Genomic DNA, 16,666 nt, shown 5'->3' with positions numbered 1-16,666 from the left:
AACAGTTTAGTAATTTAACACAAACAAGCTGCTCTTTTTGGCACTGAAGTCATTTATCCAATAACTTTTTTTTGTAATTCATTCTTGGGATGTGGACTGGTCAACATTTATTACCCATCCTTCGTTGCCCCCGAGAAGGTGTGGTGAACTGTCTTCTTGAACCACCGCAGCCTACATACTAAGTTGGTGCACAATATCATCAGAGAAGGAATTCCACAATTCTGATCCAGTAATGAAGAAACAGTGATATATTTCACATTAAGGATGATGAGTGGCTTGGAAGGGAATTGGCAGTGGTGGTGTTTCTAAAATCAATGAAGCTCATCTTAATGTTCATTAATACAGTGAATATTAGCTGAAATTATATTCAAAACAAGTTTGCTGCTTCATGATGCAATCTTCTGTCCACAACAACCCATTTATATGATGTTAAGATCACATAACATGGTTGCTCGTTAGTGTGAAGACCCCTCTTCCTCTCCACAAGGATTATGCAGTTGTAACTTAAACAAGTGATGTGATCACGATCAACTTTTGTCCGAATGAAATCTGACCACAGAATCATGTACGTATCATCTCATTTTTTGTATCTTTTATCAAACAACTAGATACTTCACATGCTCAATAGTTCAGCAGACAAGGGACAAAGGCACTACAAAATGAAAGGAACAGATATGATGCTGCAAGATAACTGTAAACTCCATTTCAATATAATTTTACATCTACAAACATCATTCAATAACTTTTGATATTTCAGTGCTGTCACAGGTTTTTAAATATTTCCGACAATGAAGAAAATGTCTTTCTTAAATCACATCAGATATGACAACAGAATCACAAAGTGAGAAAAAGGATTTTTAGTAGGCTATTTGAATAGTTTGAGATGTAAACTCCTCCTCAACATGGGTAATGTATCAACCAAATTGGAATTGCGATTAGTGGGAAGATAATTAACGACGGGAAAACTTACTTGACCTCATCCTCAACCAACCTATCACAGATGTATCTGTTCATCACATCACTTGCTTAAGTTACAACTGCATAATCTTGTGGAGAGGAAGAGGGGTCTTCACACTAACGAGCAACCATGTTATGTGATTTTAACATCATATAAATGGGTTAGGTTCAAATCAAAAGCAAGGCACTTTTAGCCAAAAGCAGAGTTCTACATCATCCCAATCTTCTGCTCATTGCTCAACACCTCGTTGTATTCAAGATAGGGATTAACCCTGGTTCAATGAAGCATGGTTTAGAAGCAGCACTGACTATACCCAAAATGCCTAAATACCAACCTGGTGAAACTACAAAACAGGACAACTAACAAGCTCAACAGGGTAAGCAACATCTGATAGATGGAGAAAAGTGTCCCCACAGATAAGATCAAAGTCTATAGTCATGCTATAACCAGTTCCCAAATGATAAAAAAAGGATTACGGAGGTTCAAAAAACATTTCTACCTTGATTGATAACAAAACCCAGCATGTCAGTGCCAAAGGAAAACTTGCGATTGCAATGCAATTCAGAAGTGCCGAGTGGATGATCCCTCTTGGCCTCCTTCCAAGGTCACCCAGCTTCAAACTTGCTAATCTTCAATTAATTTGATTCATTCCACATGATAGCCACAAAAAATAACTAAGAACACTAGGCATAGCAAAGGTCATAAAACCTGGGAATATTGCAATGAAAACTTTAGTTACAAAGATGTAAAAGACTCCAAAACTAGTCAAAACCCTAATGGCTGTGGGCAATTAGATAGTTGTGCTTTGCCCACAAAAAGCAGGCCAAATCTGCTCAGTTAGTTACCATCCAATTTGTCTACTCTCCATTACCAGTGAAATGATGTAAGGTGTTGAAACAAAGAAAATAACATTTACATCATCTCTTCAATGTAGTGAAACACCAAGAACTTTCATAGTGCCATAATTAAAGCAAATGATACCCAGTTTGGCACCAATTCTTCCTTTTGAGGGATCCTCTGGTTATGAATGCTGTTGCATAAAAGCCAAGTCTACCTTCCCTCTAGGATCCCAAAGACCTTTCAGGAGAGTTTATTGGAAAAGAATAGTGTGCAATATTCTAAAAGACTAGAAATAATTCCCTTGAAAAGTCAATTCTGATTTTATCTCTACAAATGCTGTGGGACCTGCTACCTGATTTTTATTTCTACTTTTCAGCAACTGCTGTATTTCACTTTTAGATTACTGTTCCTACTCCACTGGTATGTAGATGCAGAAATTAGTCATCAGATGCCAGTTCCAGTATAATTGCACACACTTATATGCTGCGAAGCTTAGGTATAAATTGTCAACTAAAACATAACATCCAAAACCTCAATATTCTTTGATATAATTATACAAGTTAAGATTTAAGTCTTAACATTCAAACTAATATTTCTTCCTGGTAGCTTGTCACGATGGGAAAAATGTTTGACCCCCAACATACTGATATCTGACATTCATCATAAGTCTTTTACAAATTGAGGCCAAAAACTTTTCAAAAGCAGCTAACAAGCCTCATGCTCTAACAGCTGGTTTGCAACAACCCTGAAGCAGCCAAAGAATGGAGACTTTATCCTCTTGTTTGAAAGGGGCAGGGAGACTAAAGGATTGCTCAGAATAAGTATTAAACAAAAACAGGATCAGTATTACGTATTTTTTCCCTAAAAATTTCAAACATTGTCCAAAAACCAGTATTGACAGACTATGAGTACTTAAGCAATGATCATTTACTCAAGGAACACAGCAGGCATAAAAACATTCTCCCAGAATCAAGTATATAATACATTCAAGTACAAGACACATCATTTGTTCCACTATTGGTTTCAGGTAAGATACCATTTCATTCAGAAATTTCTGCCTCAAGACCGCTCTCAAAGCTCCAGATGTACAATTTGAAATCTTACCATGCAACACTTCAGAGACTTACAGCCATCCAAGTTTACGTTTAAATTGTCAAAGTTGAAATCTTTCAGATATGGCAAAGTCAACTAATGTTTGTTATTCTTCTGCAACATGTAGATCTGAACAGGCCAAATCCAGATTAAAGGCTGGATCTGGTCTGGAACCCACTTGTACCTCAAGCATTCATGATAGTTGACAACTAAAGTCAAGTGTGGATTTTAGAACACCATTGTTCATTGTGACAAAGCAGAAAGGATAATAAAGGTGTACCACACATTACTGCATTTATTCAGAACAACAAATAGGAAATGTGTTTCAGACTTGCTTTAAAAGGTTAAGGGATTAAAGAAGCAAACTCATAGTAGTCTAGCCTATTAAATATTTTCAGTTCCTTTGTAGTTGGGGTTCACTATTGAACACCTGAATTTGAATAAAGAATATTCTTTTATAATGACAACTTTACAGTTTACAAACATAATTTACAAAAAAGTCCAATATAATATAGCACTTTATGACATGCTCGAAATATACCAAAACGCTTCACAGTCAATGAATTAAATTCGGCTGTTGGAATTGTTGCCAGACAAGGTAACCTGGCAACAACTTGAAAAAAGTTGGCACGGCACACAGCAAGGTTTACAACAGGAAGTTAAACAAATCACCAGTTGATCAATCTCTTAGGGTGCAGATTGAGAGGTGACTGCTAGTTAAAACACTCAAAAGATATTGACAGATTTCCTCCAAGTACTGTCATGGGTTCTTTCATAAGTACCAATGAGAATGTGTATAGGGTATAAGCAGGTAGGAAAAGAGTCACATTTTTAGTTTTGTGAAACGAGAGATTCAGCTGAGTATGACTCAGATCAGATAAGAACTTGCAGTTAACAATGGGGTGCTGGAGGCCAGGGTAATGGGGTAACAATGTGGAAAAACATTTATTGTGTGGAGCCATTTAACAATATGGGAAGCATTCAGTAAGTAAGGTCAGTTTAACAAGGCAAAAAGTATTCATTATGTGAAGCGAGTTAAGGTTAAGAACTTGCATTGTGTAACAGCAGATGGCTTATTCGTTACTATTGGCACTCGCTGATTGTAAGCAGTAACACAATCAATATGTATGTTGCCTTATCTAGATGCTCCTCCCTATAAAATGACTATATAATTCATTAAGAAACTGCTGTTTGAGAGAAGACAACCAGGAACCCATGTCCCTGCGGACATAGGTGATTGTTCTCTCTCCCTCCAGGGCCCAAAATAAAGATGACGGAGGTAAAACTACATTGTGCCTGAGTGCTTTGTTTCGCTGGAAGGAGAAAATGGGACAACACCAAAACAGACAGAACTGAGCAGCATTGGTTTAACCTCCAAAAGAAAAATGAGCAATCCCTCAATACTACATTCACATAAAAGTTGTGGAGTGGGTCTCGAACCTATAATTTTCCAATTCATAGGTTTGACAATTTATGAAAATAAAGGACCTCAGATATCACTACTAAACTGTAATGAACTCGCAAGATTATTTGCAAAGAAATGAAGTACTCATGCTTGTACTCAAAAAGGCATCTGGTATATTTTAGATACAAAGCCATCACAAATTAAGGTTACAGTAGAATATGTTTCAAATGCACAAACTTGGCATGTAAGTTAGCATTCCAAGCTTCGAAAGGGCCATCTGTTCAGGAGTTCCGTTTTGCTGTCATGCTATTTGGTCTACAGTTTGTGGTTGCCAAGTCTATAGTCACATGCTACATTTGCATTCTTCAAGTGATCATTGATTTTGCTTGCACACAAAGCTGGTGATAGAGCTGCAAGAAACTTCACATCAAAACATGCTAAAAGCTCTTAAAAAGGTTTTGAATTATTTCAATTTTAACTTGAGGTATTTAAACTAAAAAAGATCGTCGTTAACATTTGAAGCCTTAGACAAGTTTTGATGTAAACCAGCTTTTTTTGGGGGAAAAAAAATCAAGTCACAAATTTAAAATAAAACATGTCTGAAAAAGTTAAAGTTGTTTTACAGAAAAATGTGCCAGGGATCCCCATGTTCTGGAATGGTCCCATCTAAAGTTAGGGATGACACAAAGTCACAAGCAAAACAGGGTGTTCAAATGATGCAAGGTACACATTTTCAAGCGATGTATCTTGCAGGTTGTCAGCTAGAATCCATGAAAAGTCAATACAGCATTGCTTTCATGAATGAAAAAGCAGCAGTCTTGCTTTTTCACTTGTATGGAGTTACCTTCAATGGAGAGATTGGCACAATAGAGTGCAAAGTTTGCAGTTTTGCTTATCTAATTATCTCAAACGTATTCCCAAATTTTTGCATCACCTTGAGTTAGCATTTTCGAGGTTGAGTCATTACAGTCAAATTAGACACCCTGACACTTCATTCAAGAACAGAGATCAGATGTAGTCTTACTAAATACAAATTCATGCAAACATTTGTTTTCCAAGGATCCAATTCACATAAGGGCGACTTACACACTGATGCTCAGTTCGGGTTCCTCCAAGACCATTTGGCTCCACAAGCCTCACTGCTGTCTTGGTCCAAAGGTGGAGTAGAGCTGAAACCCAGAGAGAAAAAAAAATGGAGTGACTAACCTTGATTTTGAGGATTTGATAAAGCATGACATCAAGAAGACACAATAAAACCGAAATAAAGTGAAATGAAGAGAAAATTCTCTACTGGTTCGGTACTCAAGCATAAAACGTGCTTCTGGTTGATGGAGGCTATTCATCACAGCCTTACGAAACTACTGCAGGAGAGTTCCTCAGGGCAACGTCCAAGACCCAAAATGTCTTAATTACTAGAGGAGTCATGAAATGGTACTGACCATTGATGTTTGCATAGTGAACATGCCCACCTTTGATCGATTGATGGAAGCAATAGTATTGTTCAACCAGCTTCAGCTGCTTCAATGACCTTTCTCCAAAATAAAGTCAAAAATGGGATGATCACTGATGTTTACTGATGTTCAGTGGTTACAATCCTTCAGATATTGAAGCAGTCTATATCCAAGTAAAGCAAGATCTGGACAATATCTGTGGCAAGTTATATTTGCACAAGTGCTGAACAATGAGCATCTTTAGCAAGAGAGAATCCAACCCACTGCCACTTGAAATTCAGTGACTAAATGTCCCACTTGCAACATCCTGAGGTTCAACACTGGCAAGGAACTGAACTAAACTAGCCATATAAATGGCTAGAAGAGCCGTAAAACTTGGCATGCTGCCATAGTTGTTCATCTCCAACACTAAACCTGTCCACCAACTTTAAGACACTAAGATGGAACACTCCCCAGCTCAAGATGCTTAACACAAAAGACAAAAGCAGCGTTCAAGAGTTGCACTACATCCAAAAATATTCACTCCCTCCACCATTGACATCTAGTAATGGTAAATGAGTACTTTCGATAAGATGAATTGCATAAATTCAAAAAGGCTCCTTAGACAACACTTTAGGAGAAAGTGAGGACTGCAGATGCTGGAGTACCAGAGTTGAAAAATGTGCTGCTGGAAAAACACAGCAGGCCAGGCAGCAGAGGAGCAGGAGAAAAATCGACATTTCGGGCATAAGCCCCCCCCCTTCAGGAAGAAGGGCTTATGCCTGAGACGTCGATTCTCCTGCTCCTCGGATGCTGCCTTGCCTGTGTTTTTCCAGCACCGCATTTTTCAACTCTTAGACAACACTTAGCAAACACTAGGACAATAAAACCATTACCAGCTGGGGGGACAAGGACTGCAGATACAAGGAACACCACCCACTTACAACTTTCCCTCCAAGCTACTCATCACCCTGACTTGGAAATATTTTCAGTATTGCTCAGTTAAAATCCCCAAACTCCACCCCTAACAGCAAAATGAGGGTAGCTATTCCAAATAAACTGCAGTGATTTTAGACAGTAGCTCACCACCACCTTCCGAAGAGCAACCAGGGACAGGCAAAATGTGCAGGCCCAGCCAGCAAGGACCACATCCGGTGAATGAAGGAACATTATCATCCAACCAGCTTCAGCTGCTTCTTCCATTGTAAGACCAAAACCTGGGCATGTTTGATGATGACTGCAGTGTTTCATTCCATTCACTACTCCTTTAGATAAAGGAAATGGCTAATACTTACATGTCGCAAGACCTGGGTGTGGCTTGATAAATGGGAAGTTACATTTAACACCATACAAATACCAGGAAATGATCATCTTCCAAGAAAGTTTATCCAACTTCCTTTGACATTCAACATCATCACCAAATTCATCACCATCAACAATGTGACTGTCATAATTGACAGGATATCTAATTGGACTTGACATAAACATCCAGCTACAAAGAGGAGAGAGACTGGATTATTCTAGAGTGAATAAGACAGACCTTGACACTCAGTTTTTTGACCATTAAGAATTCAAATCTCAAAGTATGATGCAAGGTCACTGACCTGAAGAATCATCTTGTTTTGCTCTACATGGACTTAGAAAATTGGGAAATGCTCTATTTTTGTTTTTGATTTCCAACATCAGTAGCATTTGCCTTGTGTTACAAATGGAACTATCTCCATTTGACTGATGGGTCAATCCAATAACAAATTGAGAAGCTCAACAAAAATACAAAGCGGTCCACTTGATTGGCATCCCATCCACAACATTAAATATTCACTTCCTCCAGCACAGTGGCAGTGCATAGCCATTAGTGCATCTTGTAAATGGCTACTTTGTGCCTGTGACTTCTAATAGTTAGAAAAACAAAAGCAGTGTTCACATAACAACGAACCATTGCCATGCTCCTTTCCAAGTCTCACTATGCTGAATTGGCACTATAAAAATCATTCTTTCACTGCTGCTCAGTCAAAATTGTGGAACTGCCTAACGTTACTGTGGGAAATACCTTCACATGCGCAATGGTTCAAGAAGGCTCATTTCCGCTGCCATTATTGGTGATGGACAATAAATGCAGGCTTTCCAATAATGCCAATATCATATGAATAAATAATTTTTGTTCATTTAAAAAAAAGAGAATGTTTAACTTATGTAGGGTTATTAGGATTACTGTCATTTATCTAAGGATTGGTAAATGGAATTATCGAATGCAATCCTGACAGACTGTCAAAGTTTATGATTTGCTCAGTCAACATAAACCAGCCCGTAGAGAAGTCAGTTGGCACACAGTGAGCTTTCATGAACAGAAATGTGACTGTGATCAGACAATCTGATTTAATGATGTTGGAAGAAGGATATCCAGAATCCAAAGTATGCAGTTAGGAAAGCATTTAATTTAAACCTGATGCATATATTATAGTGTTGGCCACTAGCATACAATAAATGAGTCTGGAAGTCTCCAAAATATAAAATTAGGAGAAACTGCTTCCATTGACAGTTGAGTTGGTAACAAGATGATACAGATTTCTGATAGTTTGTAAAATAGCAGAGGGGGAGTTTTCTTTTTAAAATATGCACAACAGGTTGTGATCTAGAATGAATTGAAAAGCGAGGTACTAGAAAAGCACAATAGGACAGGCAGAATCCAAACAGCAGGAGTGTCAACGCTTTGAACATAAGATCTTCATCAGGAATTTCTGAAGGGCTTATCCCTGAAACATAGACTCTCTGGCTCTTCAGATGTTGCTTGACCTGCTGTGCTTTTCCAGCGCTTTGCTTTTTGACTAACTCTCCAGCATCTAGAGTCCTCACTTTCTCCGTGATCTTTGATGTACTGCCTGAAAAGGTCATTAAAGCAGATTCAATCATTAGTTAAAAATTGACTTGGATATGTTATCGATAGGAAACATTTGCAGGATTGAGGGATGAGCAGGACAATATAACAAATTGCATGGTTCTTTCAAAACATTCAGCACTTTTATGGATTAAAATAGCCTCCTTCCAAACTGTAAGATTTTATAACACAATTGCTATTAATCAGAGTTAGCTAGCTGTGTGTTTGTGGAAGACACCAAATATATATTTAATATTAGTCTAACAAAGGCTCAAGATATATAAATTGGTGGAATGCTACATCCAAGTAGTAGAATCTCAGCAGTGAAATATATATTGTAATTTACACTATTTTCACTGATGTTTCAGTGGGTTTTGTTGACCAGACTATTATTTATTGCCAACCCCTCAATGCTCTTCAGAAAGTAATAAGTTGCCATCTTTAAAGCACTGAAATCCACTTGGTATAGGTACCCCTATTATCTAATTGGAAGGAGGCTCCAAGATTTTTCACCCAACAGGATTAAACTAAACTGCCACTGGGTTTGCATCAGGTTGAGTCAGTCAATTCTACTGCTCATCCACTGGTATATGCATTTTATTCAGGGCTGCCCCAGGACTTTCCTGCAAGACAATACATAACATTTTTTGAATCTACAGAAAGTCATATATGGAAAACCTGACTTCTCAAATGAAAATGAATAAATTCCTTACTGAAATGTTAAGTCACGTTATTTTTGTAAAACCTTTGTTCTACCGCAGAGAATGACTTGACTATGATGTCAGTTTTGAAAAAGGGGAATAACAGAAGAATGGCAGGACAATGACAGGAGAAGAACTTAAATTTGGAGTTCATTTGAAATTGCCTTTTTTTTTAAAAAAACACAATAACTCTGCTTTGTGTAAAATAAACTGATTGCAACAGGGCGAGATAAATTATTGGTCAACTAGCATTTAGCAATTAAAATTGATTTTATTTCAGCAATAAAAATCTGGCTAAGAAAGCAATTGCAATTCAAAGAGCTCTGCAACTGTCACTGTCTTGATTATGAATGCAGTTATAGTAATAAACGCGTAATAGTTTTTAACATCTGGTTGAAGATTTGTAGCTCGGGTGTCCGTTGTGGTGGTTCTGTTCGCCGAGCTGGAAGTTTTTGCTGCAAACGTTTCGTTCCCTGGCTAGGGAACATCATCAGTGCTATTGGAGCCTCCTGTGAAGCGCTGCTTTGATGTTTCATGAAACATCAAAGCAGCGCTTCACAGGAGGCTCCAATAGCACTGATGATGTTCCCTAGCCAGGGAACGAAACGTTTGCAGCAAAAACTTCCAGCTCGGCGAACAGAACCACAACATCGTAATAGTTTTAGTCAGGATTCAGACAGAGCAAAGTGGCTCAGGATATTTTGGTATGGTAAAATAACAAAGTGCCTCACTTGAAGCACAAACAAACATTTTCGAAATCCTGTGCTCGGCTGACACAATAGCTACAGAACAGTTACTATAGTAGTGTTCAGGAAATTCTAGGTCATGGAACCCAGTCATTGCTCAGGCAGCCATTCATGTACCTTCACCAGCACAACCATCTGCTAGAAGCAGAAGTACCATTTAATTTACACAACAGCTTTACTAACAAAGTCAATAGTAATAACGTAACTTCTTTTTTAGATCTTCAGTGCAGCAATGTACAACTATTCAATTTAAATTCTGGAGTAAACTTCATGATGGCGACTTCAGTTACACAAGGGGCATAATGTCATTGGAACTTAAAATATTACTTGAAATTTATACACTCAACCTAATGCTGTCTCTGTCAAGCTGGTGCTTCTTAAAAGAAGAGACAAACTTGTAAATATAATTATGCATGACTCCTACCATATAGATTAAGGGATGGAATAATTACAAGTAGCACAAGAACAAATTATGCTCAAATCCTTCTGAATGTTCTCCCCACTCCTGCTAAAGCATGCATGTGATCATTCACATGCTTTCCTGAGTCACTAAGATTTTTGTAGGATGGAGTTAAAAATAATTACTTTATAATAAACAGATCATGCTCAGTTAGCTTCCTTAACTAACCTCACTTAGAATTACTGCAATTAAGTTATCAGTCCAATTAAGTAGTAGCAGTATTTTGCAAGCAACCTTGGCTCGATCTATGTACACTGATAGTCCATTTCTAATTAGCTATTTATTGTTCATTAAGAAATCAGCATAGTGAGAACTTTAGCTGGAAATTCATTTCAAAGACTAATAATTCTGGCCTTTGTGCAGGAACAGAGTTTATAGTTTAGAAAAATGATTTTAAAAGTCATGCTTCAGACAGACAGGAGTCACTACAACTCAATTACAATTAATTCCAGAATGTTAAATTAAATGATAAAAGCATGCTATAAGTGAAGGAAAAAGAATTAAATATTATAACCATCCCAGTAAAGTAGCTTAAGTTGACAGAAACATCAAAGAGAAATTCTCAGAAGTTCATCTCATTGTGCACTAAGTCACTTGAGTAAATGTCACTTTAATGATGTAGGCTATATTGTTAAGTCTGCACAATAAAACACAAATTTATTTTTTATTGAATTATTTTAGTTTCCCTTCCTGGCATATCAGTACCTAGTAAATGCTTAGACTTGGACAGCTGTTTCCTTTTCAGCTGCACTATAGGAAACCACACAAGAAAACAAAAAATATGTTTCCTTAGCAACTGCACAACTACCAACACACACGGGACTAAGGTAACCACCTGAGGCCATACCATTTTACCCTTGGTCACAACAACACCATCAATAATTCATTTTTCTGCTTTGACAGAATATCATGGCTGAGATTTTGCAGTCTGTGTTCAAGGAACATGATTTGCTATTGATCCTTGAAAGTGGAGTTGCAGGTAGATAGGATAGCGAAGGTGGTGTTTGGTATGCTTTTCTTTATTGGCCAGAGTATTGAGTACAGAAGTTGGGAGGTCATGTTGTGGCTGTACAGGACATTGGTTAGGCCACTGTTGGGATATTGCGTGCAATTCTGGTCTCCTTCTATCGGAAAGATGTTGTGAAACTTGAAAGGGTTCAGAAAAGATTTACAAGGATGTTGCCAGGGTTGGAAGATCTGAGCTACAGGGAGAGGCTGAACAGGCTGGGGCTATTTTCCCTGGAGCAGAGACTGAAGGGTGACCTTATAGAGGTTTACAAAATTATTAGGGGCATGGATAGGGTAAATTGACAGACAGACAGACAGACAGACAGACAGACAGTCTTTTCTCTGGGGTGGGGGAGTCCAGAACTAGAGGGCATAGGTTTAGGGTGAAAGGGGAAAGATTAAAAGGGACCTAAGGAGCAAAGTTTTCATGCAGAGGGTGATACATGTATGGAATGAACTACCAAAGTTGTGGAGGCTAGTACAATTGCAACATGTACCCATCCAGATGCATTTTTTACATGAATAGAAGGGTTTGGAGGGTATGGGCCAGGTCTGGCAGGTGGGACTAGATTGGGTTGGGATATCTGGTTGGCATGGACGGGTTGGACCAAAGGATCTGTTTCTGTGCTGCATGTCCCTACGACTCTGACTCCAAAGAAAGCTGGCCATAATATTTAACATTTTGTGTTAAAATCAATTCCATTATGGTGTCAGCTACATGGGATTGCCTGAACCCAGCGACTGTGAAATCAAGTAAAAACTGATGTACCAAACAATTGCTAAATTCAGACAATAAACCAGGAAATAAAAAAAAAATACACATATCCTTCCCTACTTTTAAAAGTAACTTTACAGAGAAGCAATTCAGATTGGGAAATACTCATGTGCTGAAAGCAGATACTGAAATTTAAGAAACACGCTGCAAAAAGTTAAAATTGGTTTTAAAAATCTCTAACGCTTATCACAGAATGAGACTTAAAATGACTTTCATAGAAAAAAGAGACACTGTTTAGTAATAATTATGACAGAGTACACCAATTTAGTTACACTTCAAAGAATAAGCCTTTACTTTTAGTAGGTTTATAAGGAGGACAGTGCATAAATAGTTGACGTTTGCATCCAATCACAGAAGCTGTGCTGATTATAACAGTGAATAGTAAATTAAACCCATTTAAAGCATCAGGGTTAAACAATGGTAATGGCAAATGTTATGACATTGCTACCATTTCAAATCACATTAAATCGCTTTTTGAACTAGCCCTTAAACTAATGGTATTAATATTCAATTTGTTTCCACAGCAAACATATGCAACTATCTGCTACACATTATGCAATCTAAGTTTAATCTGACAACAGTGATGAGAAAGTTTCATAAGACATTGCTATTAATTTTAAACACATTAGTGTCAAATGCAGTCTTTAAGAATTCAAAAAAGTTATTTTATTTCTTTTAGTTTTAAAAAAGGTACAAATGATCAGATTTAAAAGTTTTGTCGAAAGGGCTCAGTCAGATAGCATCTGGTCTGAACAGCATCTAATAGACATTTTGATCTCCCCTACCTTATCCACTAACTCTCAAGGCTGTGGGCCAAGTGCTGGAAAATTTGATTAGGATAGATGGTTGATGACCAACATGGACATGGCAAAACGACCTTTTCACCATGCTGTAAAAATTCTGACTCGACTACTACACTGACTGCTACATGTGTTTGTACTAAACAAAAACAAAGTGCTGGAGAAACTCAGCATCTATGGAGAAAAAGCAGAGTCAGAATTAACATTTTAGGACCAGTGACTCTCCTTCAGAAACAGTTAGAGGGGGGAAAAAAAACTTACTGGATCAGAAATATTGACTCTTTTCTCTCCATGGATGTTATACTTATTTATATCACCACTGACACAGTAAGGTAACCAAAGCGCAGATGACTTTAGGTCAGGATACATGCTTTCATTGAGAAACTTCTCAAAAAGGCAGGCAGGCAGGCTTTTGGGGGGGGGGGGGGGGGGGGGGGGGGGGCGGGCAGGGTTGGTGGTGGTGGAATTCTAGAGGTTAAGATCTGGACAATGCAATCTACAGTGGCCAATGATAAAGTAGCTGAAAATGTGTTGCTGGAAAAGTGCAGCAGGTCAGGCAGCATCCAAGGAACAGGAGATTCGACGTTTCGGGCATAAGCCCTTCTTCAGGAATCATTCCTGAAGAAGGGCTTATGCCCGAAACGTCGACTCTCCTGCTCCTTGGATGCTGCCTGACCTGCTGCGCTTTTCCAGCAACACATTTTCAGCTCTGATCTCCAGCATCTGCAGACCTCACTTTCTCCCCAATGATAAAGTAGTTCAAATCAGGAATTGAAGAGGCCAGAAATGGAGGAGTGTAGTCTACTCCAACAGTTGTAGGAATAGAGGAGGTTACACAGATGGATAGATCATGGTTAAATTGGTATTCACATGTATGCAAATATTTATATACATTCTGTATGTGCAGTGTCTATACATGCACAGTGTATTAGGATGGGAAACATTATCTGAACAAAGCATTCTTGCACTTTTCTATAGCTTAGTCCTGCGATTCAAGGTTTCGCACTACCTAAAGCATGTAAAACAAAGTCATTGTCAAGCAAAATTATTGATCTAAACTCAGCTTTATGGAGCAGACATTGAAACTTTTGTGAAACTGGAGTGAAATATTAAAAACTTTGGTTTTCAAAAATTATAGGTTAGGACACCACAGAAAAAGATATTTGCAGTACCTTTAGCCTTGTTGTTTACAATGCTGTGAATATATCCTAAAAACGTTTGCAAAACAATTTATAGGTGTATATATTTTTCATGGTCAACAGCTTACAGTAAATTTCTGAAATAAGCTCTTTTTAAAAAAAAAGTCAGAAGCAAACTATATTGCAGTAATCTAATAAGTTAATTGAACAATTTCTCATGGCAGTCAGTCAATCATTTATGTGCTAAATGGAGCCTTCTAGCTAAAGAAAATCAAAATGTTTTTCCACTCAGCATGTCACAAGAACAATGTGCTAGATACTGTTTGTAGTTAAACTAATGTTGTTGCACACATTACAACAACTAATAGATACAGAGTGATTTCAATATAACCACTGCAACTACTTTCTGACTGGGTCAGTCAGATTAAATACAGGATGTTGGAGGAGTTGTTAGTGACTCTTACAAAGCTACAATTCAAATCACTGAATTCTAACAGTACATGCTTTAATGTGTAAATGACCCCAATTCAAATTTTGATCAGGTAATTTAAATTATTACCTAAAGTCTACTGCCAAACATTTTGATTGGAATGTGTTTTAGCCTGTTCCCAGGCTATTTAATTTGACAGTTGGTCTGACCTCTAGGATGTGCACAAGAGTAGTTATGCTGATTCCCTTCAGTTTTCCCTCACTTACTTGTGGGAAGCATCTGTTTGGCTCCTCCCTACACAGTTGCAACTTGGAAATCAACAATAAGAATTCCACATCTCATAAGCTAAATGCTCCAAAATTCAGCTTTAAAACTAATATAATGAAAAAAGGATAACAAATAAAATATGAAGATATTTCATCTTTGCCAACAATGTGCTTTCAAATATTTGTTGTTCCAATTTGAGGGGTTGTTAAAAATCGAAGCCATCTGAAGAGGGCAACCAAACTCCTGACTACTGGTGCCCTGTAAAGATCTGAATTGACAGCTTGATGATTCACTGTGTTACTCACTTAGATGATGAGAGAGAAAGCCACACATTCAAATTTGCAGGCCATGGTGTACATGGAATTACAGTAAAATTACAGAAATTGATATGTTAAACAAAGTGGTGACAAATTCATTTCAGATCACGCAAATATGAGCCCATCCCTTTAAGGCCTGAGGATAGAAGAAGGAACTTTCTAAATGTTAAGAAGCTAGAAGTAGTGGAGGTCGAAACAGACTTGAGGTCCAGGAATACAGATCATTTAAATGCTATGAATACAAACAGAGGGGGAGAGGGAGAGATCAAAATGGAGAGCGATAGCTATAGAGCGAGAGAAGGGGAGGGAGGAATACAAAGAGACACTCTCTTCGACACCACGGCAGCATTTGATAGAATACGAGGAGTCTTGTCAGAACTGCAGTAAAGGAGAATTGGAGAAAACAGTCTGCTGGATAGGAAATCAGCTGCGGTTATTTTAGGTCAGTAATTTCAGTCCTATGTCGACAGAAACACTTCAGGATAGTTTTCTAGGCCAAACCATCTTCAACTTCTTCATGGATGACCTTCCCTCCACGCGATCATAAATTTGGGGACGTTTGCTAATGGTTGCACAATGTTCAGCACCATTTAAGACAACTCCGATATTAAAAGCTGACTATATCCAAGGGCAGTAAGACCTGGACAGCATTTAGGCTTGGACTCACAAATAGGAAGTAACATTCCCACCTCAGAAGTGCTGCGCAACGATCATCTCAACCTATCACACTTTATGTTCAATGGCAATATCACCATTAAACTCTCATTTACAAAATTCTGAATGTTACCATTGACAAAAAGTTGAACAGGACCAGTCATATAGAAGTTGTGACTAACACAACAGGTCATAAGGCTGGAGATCTGACAGTCAGGAGTCAACTCCCAAGTCCACGGGTGGAAAGTTGGCTCAATGGTAAGCACTGCTGACTCTCAGCATCAGGGAGGTGGGTTTGATTCCAGCCTTGGCAAAAAAAAGTGAGGACTGCATCCGAGGAGCATCCGACTGCATCCAGTGTGTCCACCCTGGAGGCTTCCTGCCTCTATTCGTGATGAAGGGCTTTTGCCGAGATGTCGATTTTCCTGCTCCTCGGTTGATTCCAGCTTTGGCTGCTTGTGTGGAGTTTGCATATTCTCCTCACATCTGTATGGGTTTCCACCGCAAGACCCTGTTTCCTCCCACAGTCCAAAGATGTGCAGGTTAGGTAACCTGATTGGTGTGTCCAAGATCCTAAACTCTCTCAACAAAATGGACGTGGAAGTGGCGCGTCCTCTTGTGGGCAAACTAGGGGGTGCTGTTTTAAAATTAGGTGCCTTCTTTTTTAGGGCAGAGATGATTAGAATCATTTTCTCTTAGATGGTTGTGCAACTATGGAACACTAATCGGAGAAGACAGTGGAGACGGGTTCATTGAATAATTTTAAGGC

At 38.3% G+C, this 16,666-nt stretch overlaps 1 protein-coding gene across 8 annotated transcripts in view; it reads right to left on the bottom strand.

Annotated features, from left to right (window-relative positions):
• Positions 1-16,666, bottom strand: part of LOC132815078 (protein tyrosine phosphatase type IVA 3-like) — a 155,325-nt gene that overhangs the window by 73,899 nt on the left and 64,760 nt on the right. For 6 of the 8 annotated variants that reach the window (XM_060823796.1, XM_060823793.1, XM_060823794.1 and 3 more), the window contains one exon: positions 5,382-5,464. The exons of the other annotated variants lie outside the window; for them this stretch is intronic. Coding sequence is in view for 1 of the 6 variants with exons in the window: in XM_060823804.1 (XP_060679787.1) it covers positions 5,382-5,464 (83 nt within the window). In the remaining 5 variants the exon portion in view is untranslated. The remainder of the gene's footprint in view (positions 1-5,381; positions 5,465-16,666) is intronic. 8 annotated transcript variants of the gene reach the window in all.

This window comes from Hemiscyllium ocellatum, chromosome 4 (genome assembly GCF_020745735.1).
Source record: "Hemiscyllium ocellatum isolate sHemOce1 chromosome 4, sHemOce1.pat.X.cur, whole genome shotgun sequence".
Taxonomy (NCBI): Eukaryota; Metazoa; Chordata; class Chondrichthyes; order Orectolobiformes; family Hemiscylliidae; genus Hemiscyllium; species Hemiscyllium ocellatum.
Note: the sequence above shows the minus strand (reverse complement) of the source record. Positions and strands in the feature narration are given on the sequence as shown.